At 39.7% G+C, this 20,824-nt stretch overlaps 1 protein-coding gene across 1 annotated transcript in view; it reads right to left on the reverse strand.

Moving 5' to 3' along the window:
* The window catches only part of LOC131681786 (SPEG neighbor protein-like), a 386,072-nt gene that overhangs the window by 79,395 nt on the left and 285,853 nt on the right, over positions 1-20,824 (reverse strand). The window contains exon 5 of the mRNA XM_058962819.1: positions 11,200-11,293. Within this exon, the coding sequence (XP_058818802.1) occupies positions 11,200-11,293 (94 nt within the window). The remainder of the gene's footprint in view (positions 1-11,199; positions 11,294-20,824) is intronic.

Below are 20,824 nucleotides of genomic sequence, written 5' to 3' on the forward strand. Positions count from 1 at the left end.
AAAACTAGAAATGCAACTTAGGAAGACTTGAGAGCGACAAATTATTGACAGGTATTTGCGTCACTATTTTAAACGCTAATAACTTTGTTGTTTATGAATGGATTTCCGTCTGTTTATTTCCAAACAATTCGGGTATAATTGAAATTATGTTTTATTGCTATACTGTTTTTATATTTCAATAGCACACTATTGAAAAACAAGCAAAAATCAATAGATCTCGGCAAACGTGAAAACTCCCATGCATCAGTCAATCTATCCCGGGCAGAGCCGTCAATAGGGAGCACCTAAGCAACTCAATAAGATACTGGAGGCTATTTATAGAGGTTCCGCGTGTTCGTTTGCATCAGTCGTTGCTCAATTTTCGCACGAGCAGGACATGGACAATAACGTCCGCACGGTGCGATAAGTGGGACATAGCAGACGGCAGTAATGGCATAGACGAACTCATTCAAGTATGCAAAGTTTCAAATCAAACAGCACGGTGAAGAGCACGCGATACACTTTGCGCAATTGCACACAGTAAAGAAACTGGTGCGATAAGTTCGAGTCGTATATACACGATGATTGGCAAAGTGAGTGGGTAGGGTGGCCTTTGGTTTTAACACTGCAGCGTACGACGTGTTTGTATATCGCTTGTGAGGATGCGTTTGGGGCTGGGACAAAGGGGACAAATTAATTTATTTTTAGGGTTGTGTGCGCGTTCGGTTGTTGAGAGGCCAAATGTTTTTGGTGGTTGATATGTACGTAGGGTAATGAGCCTATTGGCACACATGTTTTATACTTCGGATATACGTGATGTGTTTTTGGCACTAAGGCAGCTGGCATGTTTCTGTATGTTTAACGCACGGCAAACTTAATTGGGTTTGCGTCTACTGAAATGCAATGGTGTGTAGGGTTGTGGTACCAGTAATACCGGTACCGAAAATCCCGGGAATACCGACCCATTTTTGGTACCGTAACACCGGTAATGAACAAAAGCCAGTACCGGTATTTTCGGTACTATACAATTTTTTATTACAAATATGTTAACTCTACAGGGGGATCTGTTTCAAAATATCGGTCTGCAAGATAACGTTTAATTATATTAGTTTGCCTTATAGATAAATCGTTGAGATAACACCTTTGTGTGGGAATGAGGTGGGGTCATCATCATAATAATTCTAGAAGATAAAGTTTTATTAGCGGACATTCTGATTGGTTTCCATTATTCACTGGGTGGCGCGTAATAAGACTATGGTCTAAGTCATGTTTGTATTTGGTTTGTTCTTAAACCTTTATCTATAAAAGAACGAACAGCGATTTAGTAGCTAACAGCTTTAGACTTGGTGAACTGCTTCAAATGGGGCGATTTGTAATTATTGGTGATCGGAAAATTCAGCAAAACTCCATAGTTTACAGGAAAACAAGGAGCCTTGATATGCATTAGAGAATAGTAGGCAAACGACATAAAGGTCGGAACCAATTTTCAGAAAAGTAAGAGAAGAATTGCGATTAACCTGCTCGGATTTACTGCCATTCTCGCTTTGATTTACTGTTGTTACTATTCGTGTTACTGTTATGTTATGGTTTCATACATTTACCATCTGTTCAAATCGACGAAAGTCGCACCACTTAGCAGTTATTGATTTCAAAGTGGCCTAGATTTCGAAATAAAAGAAGGTGCCCTATATGAAAAATATCTTCTGTGAAATAATGTTTGCCATTCCGAAGCAATTAAAAACAATAAACATGTTTTTGATCAGCACAAATCAATCATCTGAGAATAAGATCATCAGTTTGAGCATTCAATTTCAGTTTGAAGCTTTTTTCGATTTTTTTAAAAAAATGTTCTAGTACCGGTACTTTACCGGTACTGAGGGCTTCAGTATCGTAGTACCAGTTCATCCCAAAAAGGGTCGGTACTGCAAACCCTAGTGGTGTGTTGAAGATGTTAGTGGGTGAGCGGGGGTTTATGTTAGAGCAGTTTTAGAGCTGATTTTTTATTTAAAAAGGTTAAACTAGAGCGATCTTTGGTAAGGTGGATGTACCAATAGTCGCATTCTTAAGGAAAACTTTTAATAAAAAATCCTATGGGCAATGTTACACGAAAGCTTTCAATCCCTACTTCATAGGAAAAATATAAAGATGGCTTAATAACCAATTTATGTATTCAAAACCGCTTGTACCACTATAGGAACACATGTACCAATAATGGTGCAATCGCTAATTTCGGTTCCTATTGTTGCAAATCCCATTGCTTTCTTATGGGACTTGCAACTATAGGTACACCATATCAACTATAGGTGCAAGGGAGCTCAAAAATCTAAGAAAATCATTTTTTTCAATAGTTATTTGAGCAAATTTCAAGGATAACAGTTTTATTGTCGCATAATTTTAGTGCGATGAATCGATAAAAAAAATATTTGTTGATGGTTGGTACCTTAGTTAGGCGTATAACCCACTACTGCAACTATTGGTACACCTCAACTATAACCCTAGTCATCCTAAAAGTAAAGCCATCTAGCAAAGAGAAAACATTGATTAGTTTTTATCCCAGGTTTGCAAGCATTAGTATTTTATGTTGTTCAAACTCCATAGATCACATATAGGAGGTTCAAAGCAAAACGGAAACAATCACGTTTTGGTTTATTATTTCAAACATCAAAACTGGTATAAACTGCCGTTTTCTTTGTTGCTTCATTTGAAACGCATTTAGAACTTCTGTGGTACAGTTCTAGATGCTTAATTGTGACAGTTCTATAATATAAAACTGAAAATCGACGCTAGAACTTAAGTATTACGAAGTAATTTTTTACTATAACGTGGTAGTTTTGTAACTTATTATGTAAAAAAGAAACCCCGTCCTAAAAAAGTTTTGGCAAATGCCATGTCAAATAATGAAGTTTTATGAAAAGAATGAATGATGAAAATTTTTATTGGAAAATAATATTTCACATTTCGTTGCAAAACAAAACATTTAATTTAGAGAGGAAAACTCAATGAGCTTGGATTTCCAACCTACGGGTTAGCTGTCGATTACCAATTACTTCTTAGTGGACTTTGCATCGGAGCAATCTTTGACTTAATGCAACAAGCATTAAGAGCTGTCGAACAGAGAAGTCGACAAATTAAATTATCAGTTGATCCGAACAAAACTTCATTGGTTCTTTTCATGAAAAAGCGAATAACAACCGTGGTTCGTCCCTTGCAGTTCTTTGATTCTGAGTTACTGTGTGCAGATCAAGTCAAATACCTTGGAGTTATATGCCCACGAGTCCGAATCACCAGAATGAGATCGGTGAACATTGTTCAGCCTCAATACCACTGGGACAATGTAATTCTTAACCGGTTGAAACAACCACTACCGATACTACATGGCTTACGTAGGTTGCTCGAAGTAATAAGCAGACTTTAAAGAACGGCTTTCATAGATAGCCGAACTACCGTTAAATCTGTACACACATGTTCATACAGATTCTTGATCTAAAATATAAATATAAATAAATATCTGTATAAATATTGATTATTCTGTATTATTTGTAACCGTGCTAGCCTGAGTAATGCTGACATTTAAATAGTCAAGGATGACGTCATTTATAGACGAGTAGTGTGCCGGACGACCAAATCTGTCGTCCTGGACTAGCACAACCTTCTGTGTGAAAATTCAAGATATTTTGACTACGTTTTACATTAATGTTTTCAATACCATACTACCAGTTTTATCTATTGGAATGTATTCTTCGGAGTATTTATAATCGATATGTGCAAAGGTATCGAAAATTTATCGTGAAATGACTGATTGATAAGTGTTTAAAACCTAACCACTTTTCCTTATTTCGTGGACAACAAGGCTACTCTCGGTGAAAATGAAACAGCAAATTTTCCCATTATGACATTTCAACGATGATGCTTTGCTACTTGGTTTGGGGTGCAAACTGGTTTATGCCGACGACTGCATCCACCTTCAAGAGCTTCTGGATACATTCACTACGTGGTGTCGTAGAAACAGGCTAATTATTAGCGTTGCAAAATGCCAAGTCATAACTTTTCACCGCAAGTTCAGTCGGATACGTTACGACTACCAAATCGATGAGCAAAGGCTCACTAGAGTTGATTGCGTCAGTGACCTCGGCGTTTTGTTGGATACGAAGCTAACATTCAATCAGCATCGCTCAGCTTTAATCTCTAAAGCAACCCGACAAATCGGCTTCATTTCTAAAATCGGCCGGGATTTCAAGGATACGTATTGAATGAAGGCGTTATATTGTTCGCTGGTTTGCCCACTTCTGGAAAATGCTTCTTTAATTTGGAGCCCCCATTAGCTTACATGGAATTTGCGGATTGAACGGGTGCAGAAGAGGGGGGCTAGGGGGCTCCCGAAATTTTTCAAAAATAAATTTAAAAAAACCGGCGACTTTTAACAAAATTTGTTGCTCATTTGGTTTAAAAATATTATTAAGAAAAAGTTGAAGAAGGCTAATTCTAATCACCAAAGGCATTGGTCACGAAATTCAGTGTGCTTTATGGTTTTGCTCGAGCCAGTGCGAAGCGAACGATAAAAATATTAACTTTTATATTGTGTGCTTTGTCTGAAGAATAAAAAAAACTGTTACTATAATTGTTGCTGTAGTAATCTGTCGAGATCAGTGAGTAGCAGAAGCAAGAAGTGGTGCTCCAGTCAAATACGGTGACTATAAAATTATTGATGATTCGCAATGTGGAACATTTCCTGAAGGTGTAAATGGAGGTTAGACTTTCGGAAGCCGCCTCTATCGAGTTCTACCATATCAGGCATTTAGCGCTCAACAAATTAGACCAGACGAAAGCAAGGAAGAAATCAGATATTTGCGAACATAAAGGAAGCAACTACGATGATGGCACGGTAATGTATATTAGCGAGATAGAAATGAACATCTACCCCCCCAGTTACAGACATAGTTGGTGAGGAAAAAAATATTTCCTCGCTTCGTAAACAGAATTCCACGTGCAATGGATAAGCGCTTGCGCGAGATCTGTCGGACAACCGTTTAAACTCGTTATATTATTTTTATTGTTTACACAAGGAAATATATAAAAGACCCAAGACCCCGCTTGTTATTTTTAAATGATAAGTTTTTGAATTGCACACAATTTTGAATTTCTGTAGGTTAGGTCAGTGTACACTGTGCACTCTGTACTCTGTACTGTGTTACACAAAAAGTATTTCAATTTGTCTGAAAACGATTCAGTCGAGAAGACAGTTTTTGTTTCGCGTCATTTTAACGCAATACCATTTTTTATTGACGCTTCATTTCATTTTTAAGAGCAATTCGTTCCGTACTAATACACTGTTAATCCATAAATCCGTGATATCTGTAACAAACGTCTGAAAGAAAATTCTTTTAAAAGTTGACGGGTTAAAAAGTGGTACAACAATAGGCAATCTCAAAGAGCAACTAAAATGTTGGGACTGATTGAATCTATAAGCCAATAAATTAGGATAAGTGTTTCGATTTCATGTCTTCAGTATGTGACAGTCTTTCGTTCTGTTTTTGTTCGTCATGGAATAAAATGAGAGAGATAATCTTAAATAAGAGAAAAAAGAGAGGAAAAAAATCAGCCAATCGAAATCGACTCAAAATCACTCTACTATCTTTTGTGTACACTCAACACGAGTGCTTTCGGAATTGTGCTCTGATCTTCTCATTTCGTCTTCGTTTTCCGTACAACTTTGATGCTTTAGGCGCAACAACTTTAATTGAAACTTTTTCCCAAATAGTATAAAAACAAATCTGTAATCAGGCAAACATTACAACTTTCTTCAAGAAGTCATACATCTCTTCCAATCTTGATGATGATTGTAAAAAATCAAGAGGTAATTATGTTTATTCAAAAACAAACCAATTACTGAGGAGATTAGTGTCCACATATTTGTTTAACGAATTGACAAAAAGTTTTGCAAAAATTTCACAGGAAACGGATAATTTGCTGTAATTTAAAAACAAGAAAGCCTCTTCGGCAAATTAAATGTAAGTGCGATGTGTTCTCTTCCATGTGTCGGAAGCAAGTGATGCTGAAATTATTAAGCTCACCTATGTTTATAGTTTCTAGTTATTTTGGTGGTGTCATCAATGTTATATTTACCTAATTTTACGTAAATTAGAAGCATTTACTAATCAGTGCTAAGTAATTTTCTTTCGATTGGTGAACAAGTTCTGAGCAGTTTCGCTCAGTAGATTCTGGGTAATTTCCATTAGTAGATCAAATCATTGAAATATATATTTTACATTGTCCAAAAATCCATTAATTCCGAAATAAAACCTTCAAATATTCAAATATGATGTCTACTTAATCTAGGTAATCTTCTCAAGCTCCAACGGTTTTGCAAGATTGCTGAAAGTCAATAGAGCTAAGGTTCTTATTCTTGCTTTGTAGTGAAATCAGTAGTCTTTCGCACTCACTTTACGTTTTGACTTTTACTATAGTTTCAGGGATCTAGGGAAATCAGTCTACGATATTTTTAATTCGTAAGTCCAATGATATAAAAAGTATCTACGAGACTACGAGACCTTCCATTGTGGAATCCTCTAGACCTTCCACCGTATCCTGCTCGATGTCGCTTGATCGGTTTCGACACACTGGAAAAACGCAGAAAGCTTCAGTAAGTAGTATTCGCAGCAAAGCTTCTTAACGCTGAAATTGACTCCCCGAAGATCCTGCCCCTTCTTGATTTTCGTGCCTCGCAACGTTCTCTTCGCTCATCTGGCTTACTACAACCTAGATTCCACCGCACGACGTTTAGATTCAACGAACCGATAACCGCATGTATTCGAACTTTCTCTACGGTCGAGGATTTGTTCGAGTTTGGTGAACCATCGCACAAGTTCGCACAGAAAGTTTCGTGGTCTGCTATTTTTATGACTTGACTCCTGCTATTCATTAAGACTATTTTTGTCAGATGAATCATTTTAATAACAAAATAAATAAATGTAGCCAACGTCGAACGCACAAACTTATATCACACATTCATTCGTACTATGGTTCACTCTCCACCGGGTGGGCGATTACTCCTCGACTGTCTGCGTTCCTCGCTCTTCCAACACTTAGATACCAAACCTATTTCGAAAATTTCCTTTTCTCCGCCCGTTGAATTTTTTTCTGCTCCTGCTTATATGGAATCAAAAACCGTCATAGGTAACCAATGTGATCGAAGCGACGTTGGTTGGTCATTAGTGAATTTCATGGCCATGTTGCATGAAATTAAAAATTATTAAAGAATCTTTTCTAAATATCACAAGCACGCAAGATAGATTGTAGGTCGAGTACTAGAAATCATGAACTAGTTGACGAACCCATTAATAATATTTCATGATTCAGTGAAATATTTCCGGTGCATGAATGGTCAGTCGTGACTGTTGCACAAGGAATCATGAACCAGTTCACGAATATTTGCGATTTCGTGAAATATTTCACGAGCGGGAAAAGAATGCCGTGACTATTATACAAGGAATCAGGAATCAATACACGAATACACGAAAAATATTTTATGATTTCGCGAACTATTTCACGAGCACGAATGGTAATTCGTGACTTTCAGTTCATGAATACATGAATAATATTCTATGATTTCGTGAACTATTTCGCGACCACGAATGCTATGTCGGGATTATTATACTAGAAATCATGAACCAGTTCACGAATAGATAAATAAAATTTGCGAACTATTTCTCAAGCACGGATATTGGATCGTGACTAATATATTCAGAATCATGAATTAGATCACGAGGATTTTATGGATTCATGAATAAAATTCCGAGTTTCGTGAAATAGTTCACGTGAAAGCATGCAGATTGTTTTGCTTTTGTGAACTAATATTCCTAAATCTATGAATAAAATCATGAGTCAAGCTTTGGTTTTATGAATAATATTCATGAAGTTGTGTACTAGTTGACCTATAGAAACTCGATTTGGTAATGATATGGCGTAAAACATGACTTTGGTTCACAAAACAAACACAAGTACGTCCACTAATAAAAGCGATACGCGGACGTTACTGTAGGTAAATTGAACATAATTATAAAACCCATGATTTTTGTTCATGCTTTTTTCGTATCGTAAAAACGTGGTTGTACATGAATTCATGGCACTTTATTCACAATTTTGGGAACAATTTTTTTCCGTGCATAGCATTTCTACATGAGAAACGCAAAAATCTTGGAAAGGAAATGACCAATTCAAATTATGATTTAATAGTTTCTTTTCCTTGGAGACTTGATCTGGGAAATCTGGGAATTAGCTCTGGGTCGACATTGGCTCAAGAGATAGCAGGATTTACTTTGTATTTATTGCACTGTGGAACTTTACCCAACTCCACTCTCCTAACCTAACCACATGGTTTTAAACTTACTGTATTAGGTTGTATATGATTTTTTCAAACCTAACTTTAATCTCACTCTCACGGCTGCCGTCCATGCGTTCCACCTGCCGCTTTCTTCTATTTTCGTTGCTATTGCTCGTGCGTTCAGAATGTCTCTCCTGTCCGTTCAATGAAGTTGCTCTTGTCGTCGGGGTATTGAAGCACGCCGCGGTCCGCATCCTGCGGGTCGCTTAGTTGTTTACTTTAGTGAAACCTAAGGGTTCATACATATGGGATCGACATCACCAAGATCCACCCTGGTTAATACTGGCTCGACGTATCTTTCTGGATTAGCGATTGATCAAGGCGGTTTGACTGGCCGGTCTTAGCAATCGAACTATGGATTCGATTCACCACGTGTTCGGGACTGGGACGGATTTCTATTCGTGTAATATGGGTCCTGCGTTCGAACAGCGTTAGTATAGTGAAATCATCAACGTTCGTAGATACAGTATCTCTAATTTAGGGGTCTTACCTGACTCAATTAACCGGAATGCACGTGGTTATGAGTCACTCGTGAACAATTTGTAACTTCTTGAATCACCGAAAACTGTTTCACCGTGTGTACTGCGCAAGTGCTCGGTTTAGAATACCTCGAGGATTGGTAATGGCGTCCAACAGGCTTCGCCGTTAAACGGTTTTGTTGACCGTCTGCTATTTCCTTTCTCTGTACAGTTATCACCACCCTTGTGATAACGGCGATCATATTATGGCATGCGTAGATGTTCTCTGTGGCAACTTTCGTTGAGGTGATGGGCTGATTTTTGAGGGATTTTTAATCCATGCCGTGTTGGGTTTTTTTGGTAACCTATCTAGATCGGATACAAGACATGTTTTTGGTGGTCATTATAATGACGCCTTAGAAGTATTAACTGGGTGCGTTTTTATATTTTCAATACATTACTGTCTATATTTTAATCTTCCATATATTTCTTATTAGTTTTAAAATAACACTACGACCCCCAACACAACGATTTTAGCCATTATCTATGGAGCAGCAAACTTTATTTTGTTTCGTGCTTGTACACGAATTACAGGTTGATCTTGAAGCTGGAGGCCTAAAATTAACTCTACACTGAGTATCAAATACAATATCCTTTACTTATTTAAATTACAAGCAAATTGAAAACCGTAACATTATTTTCCGGGCCACAACTTTGGTTAAAATGACTTACAGCACGGTGAATCCTGTGGTATGCATGCGGTTATTATATCGCAACCGCATCGAATCCAGTTGATGGTCATGAAAAGTCCGTTTGGCTACAATGTCCATCTATGTTCGTTTCCAATACTTTCCAAAGCAGAACCACCATTTCTTTTTTTTTTTTAAAATTCTGAACCCGATAATTTTAAAGATGAAAATCTCGATTTCAATCCATTCAGTGAAAAATTGATGCGTCCATAGGTCAACAAGAGCAGTACTTTATGTAATTGAAATCGCACGCATAATACAATAACCAATCAAGCGCATTTTTAGTTACAAATACAAACAGCGCTTTCAATAAATACATAAAATTCTTCTGCTTGGAAGCGCCGGTTTAATTTGAATTCGAATCAATTGATGGTAAATTAACTACCCCTTCGAACCAACAAGGCCATCTCGATATAGGGTCTTGAGAACATTTCAACCATATCCATTTGAAGCCATTGGTTTGAGTATCTGTTATATTTGTCCAACGTTTCAGCGTATCATTTCTTATTTATATTAAGAAATATTGACTTTTATCGTATCGAAATAGTCTAACATTCTCCCTAATATAAGATAGATACATTACCCTACCATCAAGCGAATCTAAAGCTCCGATATCCTTTATTGCCGGCGTCGGCAGTTCTGTTCACAAAAGGGCTGTGATTTTATCATTTCACATCAATTGGTTGCACTTGGACTTCGGCCCGTTGCCAGGACATTAATTAAAGTCAAGTGCTTCTTGACTTGGCGACGACTTTTCCAGCAGACTGGAGGCTGAATCTCATTATCTTTGCAGCCGTCAGACGACGCGGAACTCAATGACACAAAGACCGACGCAGCTGTGGCCGGTTAACAAGAGGTTTACTCGAGGGAACTTGAAACGAGCTGAACTTTTTTTGCTGTTGTTTCTGATATAACAAGGCCTTGCTAATGGGTTGGATAATTTGACATTACTTATACGAAGGAAGCTGTAGTTTTCATATTAAATGACGTTTCATTTTTTGCATGAATTGAACTGCCAAAAGCAGGAAAAACATAAAATACAGGTCTTTCGATGCCCAATTCCCCCTAACTGACCTTCCCAAAGCAATTAAAACATCACTGGACATTCACATTCCTATGTTAACATTGTAGAAAAGCATGATCAGTGAATACATTAATAGATACTTAGTATGCGATCCGTGAAACAAGCCCTTTCTGATGCACAATAAAAGCCCTCAACACTGACTAGCTATTCTATATTATTCATAGTTAACCCGTTCACAAAAGCAGACCTGCAAAAAATACATAATTGTCAGCTGGAGGCAGTAATTCCATTAATTTAATCCTGCTTGTTCCGAAATTGATATCTAAGCGAGGGCAGGGCAAATTGCGTTCCTTGACTTGATACCCACCCTTCATTTCGGCATCAGTGCCAGCAAAATTATCACAAAAATGTCACGGAAACCGGTTCCAATGAAAGTTCTGTTGCGTAAGTGTATGAGAACCATCGGAAATAACAAACGGCGGAAAAAATGTGTGACCTCTGGACGCTGCTGGTATTATTTGCTTTCTTTGCTCCTTCACTGTGCCGCCCAGTTTTATGGTTCGTCATGCGTAGCAAGCGTTAAAGGAAGGAAAATATCAACCCACTTACCGACAACGGACAGTGTCATGGAGTATCCCACCGGGGGCGTTGTAGATATCTGACACTCGTACACTCCCGAATCCCGTGGCTGCGGGTAGAGCACCTAGAAGGAAAGCAGAGCGAGAAAGAAGAAAAAGATTCAGATAATTGAGTTGTTGATGATGTTGCTGTTGTTGATGCGTTGGTGGGTTAGGTTTTTCGACTACGATTTCATTTCCGGGCGGCGCCGGTCATATTTCTTTATCGCCTCCAATATCTCTGTCAGCAAAGATGTGGCGGGTTATATGCGGGACAAGATTTTCGATTCGATTGGAATGATTTGGGTCTCAGTTTGCTGCTCGATTATGAATAACAAACGTCTTGGGCGAGACGAACATCACTAAAGAGTTAAAGGAAGAAAACCAACCGGTCCGGCGTCGGGACGGTTCTCGAAATTACAACACGAGTAAACGATCAGTGGACAGTCCATTCTTCAAAAATTTAAGGCTTGTGTGTGACAAAATGTGGACACCCTAAAATACAAAGATCTCTTGAAATATTTAAATATGATAAAAAGTATAGACAGAAAACATTTTTATTGTGATAAAAATTCATTCATTCATTTTGTTTATTTCATTCATTCCATGGGCACTATAACTTTGGGGTTGGACAAGATTTCTTCACAAAAAAGTAAAACTAATAATTGTGACAATCGCCGTTTATTTAAGCACTAATAGTTACAGGAAAGATCCGTATAACTGAAGTTATTGCAATTGCTCTGATTGGATTTCACTGGAGCAGTGCTGCCAGAGACATTTTCAGTTATCGGTGAAAACTTATATTTTGATATATCTCCGTTTTCTTCAAGCATTTTTGAAAACTGATAAATCTTATTAATTTGGACTGCTTTCGGCTGCCTTTTCTGCTCAAACGAACTATAGAAAACTTTGCAGGAAATGTGTATTAAGGATTGGTTTGTAAAAATTCAGCAGCTTCAAACACTGCTAGAGAAGCATCTATCTTGATCAAAACAAGTTTTTCGTGTTTCTTTACTCTAACACTTTTAAGAAAAACGGTTTCGGAACCCTATATGTGCTAGAAATTAATTAGGTATGAAAGAGTTAATTTAATCCATATTATTCATATTATTTATTTTATTACAGCGAAGACCCGTTTTTATCAGCCCCCTTTGTTTATGTTAGGTTGACGAAATGGGGACAATGGCAAAACATATCTTTTTAGTAAACCGAAGCTCTACAAATATTCTTCTTTAATCCCTAGACATAGTCTCATAATACTGGTTAATCGATAAAATCGGGGCAAAAAACTGATAAAAACAGGGGCTGACAAAAACGGGTTTTCATTGTATTCCTATTTTTGTGGTTTTATTCATATTATTTATTTTATGTATTTTAATCATTTTATTAAAACTATTTTCCCAGTTTACATATTTTATTCAGTTTCTTCATTTTATCAATTTCGTTTAGCCAGTCCTTTTTGTTATTGTATGACAGCTTGTTATCTTGAAACAATTGAATTTACTCTTTTAATTTCATAACTTTTTGGATGTTGTCTAATAATTTGAGCTAATTTGATTCATTTATTTTATTAATTTGATTTATGTTAATCATTCTATCCATTTTATGAATAACTATTTTTATTTTAAATTTCATTTTGTTTTAAAATTTTTCTTTAATTTATTCAGTTATTCGTGCACATCTCACATCTAGTTGCTTGTAAACTTAGCGTGTGATCGGCAAAGCAATGGATAATACAACAGTGATATGTGTAAGAAATGTCTCATCTCACTGATAGGTGGATTAAATCGTTTTGCCTTTCTCATATAAAGAAAGGCTATGCAATCACTGTAAAAATCGACTTTTTAACCGAGGCCCGGAGGGCCGAGTGTCATACACCATTCGATTCAGTTCGTCGAGATCGGCAAATGTCTGTGTGTGTGCGTTTTTTTACAATGGAGAAGACCTTTACGTCCTAGCCCAGTTCACGTGCTATTGGTAGGGTCCAACCTACCACACGGGGTGCACTGGGGCGTGTCGGGCTTGAATGGTGACGCTACCATTAATACCGACTAAACTCCATTGGGCTCCGCCATCATTCCTCCCAGGAACTACCTCTCGGTATTACTTCTGGGGGGATGGCTGTACATAATGTACTCATTCACTCTCACTTACGCGTTCATACGTCCTGTATGAGGCTTACTTGGGTGCTCTCTCTATCGCACCTTGATTCACTCTCAAACACTCCCACATGAGGCTGACTTTTGTGCTCACCTTTTACGTTCCATGCGAGGCTGACTTGTGTGCTCACCTTACTCATTCCTTGCTAGGCTTACTTTTGTGCTCGCCCCACCCATACCATGTGGGGTTGACTTGGGTGCTCACCCTATCACCTGATTCACTCTCAATCGTGCCACTCTATTGTACCTCTGTCACTCCCCCTGGCATCCCATGTGGGACATTTTTCTTAGGCCCCACTTCTGACATACCATGCGAGGCTGACTTGTGTGCTCACCTTTTTCATTCCTTGCTAGGCTTACTTTTGTGCTAGCCTCTACCATACCATGTGAGACTGACTTGGATGCTCACCCTTTCACTCCTCTGCCACGCCATGAGGCATCGATAGCTAAGTCCCAACATACTACGCTACGACCCTCCCGTCTTGGCATGAGGCAGTCCACTTATACGCCTATACACTCACTCTTCTGTCTTGCTTCGGGGTGCTGGGTTTACCCCTTACGCGGTTGCCAGTCGCTGCGCCAAACCTGTCTCGGCATGAACAGACCATTCACTCCCTTTTTTGCGCTTGGCCTTTTTCGCTCCAGCCAACCAATCACTAGTTAACCGTGCCCGTCGTCTGTTGCTCGGTTCGCCAGATTACCTGTAGCCTACTGGCAATCTGGATGGTAGCAGCCGAGACTGCGTTCCACTTCTCCACCGATTGACACTTCCGCTGAATAAGGGTATCAGGGGTTGTGTCCCAGCCACAGACGTCAAGCATTGCTCTTCTTTCGACGTCGAACCGATGACATACGAACAGTATGTGTTCGGCAGTTTCGTCTACACCTGGGCAGTCCGGGCAGACTGGGACCTCCGCGTGCCCGAACCTGTGGCGGTACTGTCGGAAACAGCCATGGCCTGACAGGAATTGTGTCAGGTGGAAGTGGACTTCCCCATGGGGTCTTCCCGTCCAGCTCAATATGCTAGGTATCAGCCGGTGGGTCCACCTACCTTTCGAGGAGTTGTCCCACTCATGCTGCCATCTGGCGACCGAGGTCACCCTGGTGCGCTCACGGGCTCCCCTATTTCCACGTAGCTCGAAGCACTCATCATCTTCCCGGATGACCAGCCCGACTGGCATCATGCTCGCTATCACGCAGGATGCATCGTGTGATACCGTGCGGTAGGCAGATATCACTCTGAGGCACATCACGCGGTAGGTGTTCTCCAGTTTCTGTAGGTAACTGGTTACCCTCAGTGCTCTTGACCATGACGGGCCGCCGTACCTGAGGATAGATACGGCAACGCCTGCCAGTAACCTACGTCTACTGGCGCGCACCTTTGAGCTGTTGGACATCATTCTCGATAGAGCCTCAACAGCAGTCGACGTCTTACATGTATAGTCGACATGGCTGCCGAAGGTCAGCTTGTCGTCTATAATGACTCCGAGAGACTTCAGACTTCGCTGTGAAGTGATCGCGACTTTTCCCACATGGATAACTGCATGTTGTGCCGACTTGCGGTTGTTGACGATAATTACCTCCGTCTTATGATGAGCGAGCTCCAGGCCTCTCGCGCTCATCCATTCCTCCACCGTGCTGATCGCGTGTTTTGCGGTTAGTTCTACCTCAGGAATTGACTCCCCGTAGACCTCCAAGGTTACGTCGTCGGCAATGCCGACGATCTTGACCCCAGGAGGGAACTTCAGTCTCAGAACCCCGTCATACATGAGGTTTCATAGCACCGGGCCTAGGATCGAGCCCTGCGGAACTCCGGCGGTAATCGGAACCCTTTTCTGACCGGCATCGGTCTCGTATAGCAGTACGCGGTTTTGGAAGTAACTTTCCAGGATCCGGTACAGACCCACCGGTAGGCTAAGCCGGTGTAACGAGAGCGCGATGGCATCCCAGCTTGCGCTGTTGAATGCGTTCTTCACGTCAAGTGTCACTAACGCACAGTATCGAATACGTCGCCTTTTCCGTTGGATCGCTATCTCGGCAGTATTTATCACTGAGTTGAGAGCGTCCACTGTGGACTTACCCTTCCGAAAGCCAAACTGGTTGCTTGACAGACCGTCCGTACCTTCCGTGTACGGGGTTTGCCTGTTGAGGATGATCCTCTCAAGCAGTTTGCCAGTCGTGTCGATCAGACAGATTGGTCTGTACGCCGATGGGTTGCCTGGCGGCTTCCCGGGCTTCGGCAACAGCACCAATTTCTCCCTTTTCCATCTATCGGGGAAACGGCACTCGTCAAGGCATCTCTGCATAGCTAGCCTGAACATGTTCGGGTTCGCTATGATCGCTGCCTTGAGAGCGTTGTTTGGAACTCAGGCACGTAGCTAGAGGGGAGGCTAGGGGGCTAAAGCCCCTTCCGAAATGTTCTGAAAATAAGTTTCAAAAACATGATTATCAACGACTTAACAATTTTGTAACTCGTTTGGTGTGAACAAATCATTGAGAAACAGTTAAAGAAGATTGTTGTTTCCAACAACCAGAAACAATGGTCACGAAGCTCAGTGAGGTTTATAATTCTGCCCGAGCCACTGCAAAACGAACCACAAAAATAGCTACTTTTATATTGTGTGCCTTGTCTTAAGAACAAGGGAAACTGCTACTATACTTCTTGCCCTAGTAATCTGTCGAGATTAGAAAGTCGCAGAAGCAAGAAGTGGTACTCCTGCCAAATACTGTGATTATTGATGACCCGCATAAGACCGAGTATTCGTGATGAGGAAAATTTTCTGAAGGTGAAATTTGAGGTTAGACTTACGATAGTTGCCTTTATCAAATTCTACTATCTCAGGCATTCAGCGCTCATCGCGTTCAACAAATTGGCCCAGACTAAACCATTCATTTTGAATAATATAAAACACTTAGTTGTATGTGACAATGTTTTAATTAAGAGCTTGAAATATATGGACGGTGAGAAAATCAATGTTCTGTTACAAGATCAGATACCGATTGCACAAGTACAGTACAGTGCAGTACAAAACATAATGCAGTAGTGTAATCACACATAGTATTCTTTGCATATATCAAGGACAAACCAATTACAAATACTAATGTATTTGGACAAACTATTACGTTCTAGTTCTGTAAAAAACGGCACATTATGGTTTACCCTGATCAAAAACCGTTGAACACCAAATATATTAAATTTGTGGCACCTGTTCAGGTAATATTGACAACGGGGAACTCATCTGTTCGTGAACATAAAGGCAGCAACCACTATGATGACACGGAAGGGTTCAATAGCGAGATAGATATGAATGACCCCCTTTACGCAGTTTGTGAGGATAAAATATTTCCCCGCCTCGTAAACAGGTATTCACGTGCAATGCCTAAGAGCTTGAGCGAGATCTGCTGGACAACCATTAAAACTCGTTTTATTATTTTACTGTTGGAAATAGATTGAAATAGATAAAAGAACCATTGCTCCGATTGGCTAAAGCATTGAACCGAGTCCACTAAACGAATTTTTATATTTGTAGTAGAAGTATTATGGACGACTGAGATCTAAAACTCTCCAAAAGTATACGCTTCATCCCAATTGATTGTCACGTTTAACAAAACTCAGATGTAAGACTCGATATTGGCAACTCTATTTTCAATTTAAATGCAAAGTTTTTTAACAGCACCCAATTTGAATTTCTGTATTAGGTCTGTGCACTCTGTACTCTTAGTATAAATACTAACTATTACATTCAAGCCCACTAGGCAAAAAATATTTCAATTTATCGAGAACGATATAGCTGAGACGACATTTTTTTGTTTTTATGTCATTTTAACGCAATATCATTTTCATTGACATTTAATTTTATTTTCATGGGAGGAAACGGTTCCATATTAAAACACTGTTGCGACTAAAATGTTGTGACTGGTTGAATTTATAAGTCCAACAAATTCGATTTCATATTTTTGGTAGAGTAGAATGCGGTCAAATAGGTATGGGGGTACAATAAGTATAGGGCTAATAATATAATATAGGGCTCTGCAAATAATGTAGCGAAGATAAAGTTACATTATTACAGACGTTGCTCATCTTGTGTGAATTGGATACACGGTAGAGTACATCGTTGCCGACAGTCTTATCGGCTATTACCATGGATCAGCTGTATTAGTTATTGTTCTGCGAAAACGCATTGTCTTTCGTCCTCAGTACAGTACATTTAATCAATGCATCAAATGTCAAGTGGGTTATTTCTTATGTAAACATTAACGCTGAACACGAGTATTGTGTTAATTTTTTGATAATTTTGTTTTTGAAAAAAAAATACGGACATCAACATGAAACATACACTTGGGGGCACGATAGGTCAGCCGTTTGGGGGCACTATAGGTCACTACTGATCGTCTCACAACTAAACAACCAAGTGAGCCGCACCGGAATTATCAACTTCAATTACACACTCTGACGACGACGAGGACACATCATTTGCAACATCTCATTTTCTTTCCTGAATGACGTCAATTTAATTTTTAAATAATCTGCAGTATTAATTCCCTTCAAATAAAAGTTGAACCGGTGATTTTCTAGACGTGTACATTGTTTAATTTATTCTCGAATATAGTAACCTATCGTACCCCCAGATGTTAAAAATATCGAAAAAGTACCTTCGTCTTATTGGAGTAGTTAGCTTGAGAAATATTTAGCCTGGCATAAAACCATTATTGTCAAAAAAATATAATATTTGCTTAATTAAGGTAATCTTGTCGAGTCCCAATGGTTTTGCAAGATTGTATGTCAATAGAGCGAATGTTCTAATTTCTGCTTTGTTGAGAAATGAGTAGTTTTTTTTGCACACACTTCACATGTTAACAAGCAAAATTACTGATGTGCTTTTTGCCGTTGTTTCAAGGATCTAATTGCCTAGAAAAATCAGCCTGTCTAATGATATAAATAGATAAATAATGAGTTGGTCTCACTTGTCTGGTAATATTGCCGAAAATAATCTTTAATGTATTATATTATTGAAAATAATATAAATAAGCCATTTCTATAAATCGCCTGCCACATCAGATGATTTTTAGCGAATTTCGACGTTCTCTTGTATTTGTATTTAAATAATTGAAGTCCAGCGGACACTGAGTCTTAATGAACTAAATTTAAAAGAAATGACCTAAAAGGGCACAAAACGGTTACGAAACTGTGTAGAATTAATGACGAAGCCGAAGATGTCGATATAATCGTTGAAACGACGGGTCATTTCTTGTATCGGTCCGTTGGCAGCGTAGTTAGTGTTGCGCTGCAGCAGTGTTCGAGGACGGAGGACACGGTTGGTGCGTAGAGGTTGATTTGTGATAGGAGATCGGGAACATCATATTAAGTCAGAAGAAACAACGACACGAAGGTTGCCTGCGACGCATGTGTACGATGTTCTAAGGTGTGCAATCCTAATAATCGACAACGGCCTTCGTATGTTGGCTGGTTTAGCGGATCGTTCGAAGGCAATTGACGTAACGCATGTCGTATGCTTGTTTGTGATCTGAGCTGCTGTCGATTATCGTTTAAAATCATTGCGTGATCGCTCTCTACATTGTACTTAGTGTTATCTTTTCTTGACTCCAGTTGAAGTGCACTCTTTCCAGATCAAATATTTGCATCATCGGTAGTATTTGATGATAAAAAGTCGATTTTCTGCGTTGTAAAACGAACGATCGATATTTGCTGCCATTTGACACTACTACATCTATACGGTGATACAATTAGACGCTACAGAACGTAAGTCGCCACCCGCCTAGTATTGGACAAGTCGTGCTAGCTGAAGATGTTTTGTTGTAAATGTGCTCTGCCTATTGCGGCCGGTGACGAGATGATTGCCTGCGATGGATTCTGCTCGGAACAATATCATGCCAAATGTGCTACACTAACAATAGCAGAGGTAAGAAGCTGCAATAAGCACAGGAATATCTGGTGGATGTGTAGCCCCTGTACAACGATCCTGGTCGATGTTCGCAAGATTCAAACTTTTCGAGATAAACGTGAAACGATCGCCGATGCCGCTTCACTTACCCCTGCTAGTGCTGCTACTGTGTCTGTTAATGTAGACACTCAAACAGAAAAACCCAGTGCTGATTTTATTAAAGAAGTGTCGAATATGAAATATGCAATAACTGCTATTCAAGAATCGATTGCCGAAATTACCCGTTCGTGCGATGATAGATTTTTATTCGCTGAAGAAATTTCACCACTGGCCCAATCAATACCGCTGATGTCGTCTACTCGTTTGCAACAAGGGTGTAGGGTTGTTCGTGGAATGACTAATGCTTCGGAATCGAACAATCTTTGCTGGTTATTCTTCACTCGCGTCAAAAATACAGCGAATGAAAGAGATATTTCAACCTTGGTTGCCGAATCGCTTGGGACAAATAATGCAATCGTGAAAAAGCTAGTACCTGAATGGAAGGATCAGTCATCGATGCCATACATTTCATTCAAGGTAGGATTGAGATTGAAAAACGCTGCATTATCTCCATCGACGTGGCCAAAAGGAATCTGTTTCCGAGAATTTTACGAGAAATTCGAAATTTGGGAGCCGCCGCAACGCTGAATTTTGTTATAAATTTTACTATGAAATATTGCTTAATGTTGTGTAGTGTTGTTTCTTTATTTGTTTTATTATTATTTGTAATCAAGTAGAGTTAGACTAGTTTAAGAAACAGTCTGTATGGCACAAAGAGTCAAAGACGAAGAAATAAATAAATAAATAAAAGTATGAAACTGCGCTGGACAGCTTTAAATCGATGGCTCTAAGTTACATGATAGGGGCACCCACCAGACGACGTTTGCATGTTCCAAAGGTGAAAATTGTAAATTAATAATAAAAATCTAATTCAAAACCAATAATTCGTCGATATACTATAGCCTTTCTTGTTTCAGATAACATATTGTCTACCGCCTCAGTTTTGGAAATGTTTTCACTAGTAACTGTTTCAATTACATTCAGTTTCCAGTTAACACCTTCATACAAAAAGTTTTAAGCCCCACCCGAAACAAAATCCTGGCTACGGGCCTGTTGGAACTCCATCCGGCCCTGGAGCTTTGTTCATTGCTAGGGATTTAGCCACTGCGAGTAGTTCTTCATTCGTCACTGGAGCCACCATTTCGGCCGTGCCCGCACTGTCTCGTAGTGCAGGTGGCCAGGGGCTTGTGGCTCGAGACGGGAAGAGTACTTCGATAATCGTTGCCAACCGGTCCGGAGACCGTTCTGGGGGTGAGGAGCCCCCTTTGGTCTTGGCCATCACAATCCGGTAGGCGTCACCCCACGGATTCGCGTTGGCACTCTCACACAGGTTGTCGAAACACGCTCTCTTGCTGCTTTTAATGGCCTTGTTAAGGGCCAATTTCGCAGCTCGAAACACTTCACGGCGGTTCTCTCTTGCATCCTCGGTGCGAGCTCTTTGCATCCTACGTCTAGC

This window comes from Topomyia yanbarensis, chromosome 2, assembly GCF_030247195.1.
Source record: "Topomyia yanbarensis strain Yona2022 chromosome 2, ASM3024719v1, whole genome shotgun sequence".
NCBI lineage: Eukaryota > Metazoa > Arthropoda > Insecta > Diptera > Culicidae > Topomyia > Topomyia yanbarensis.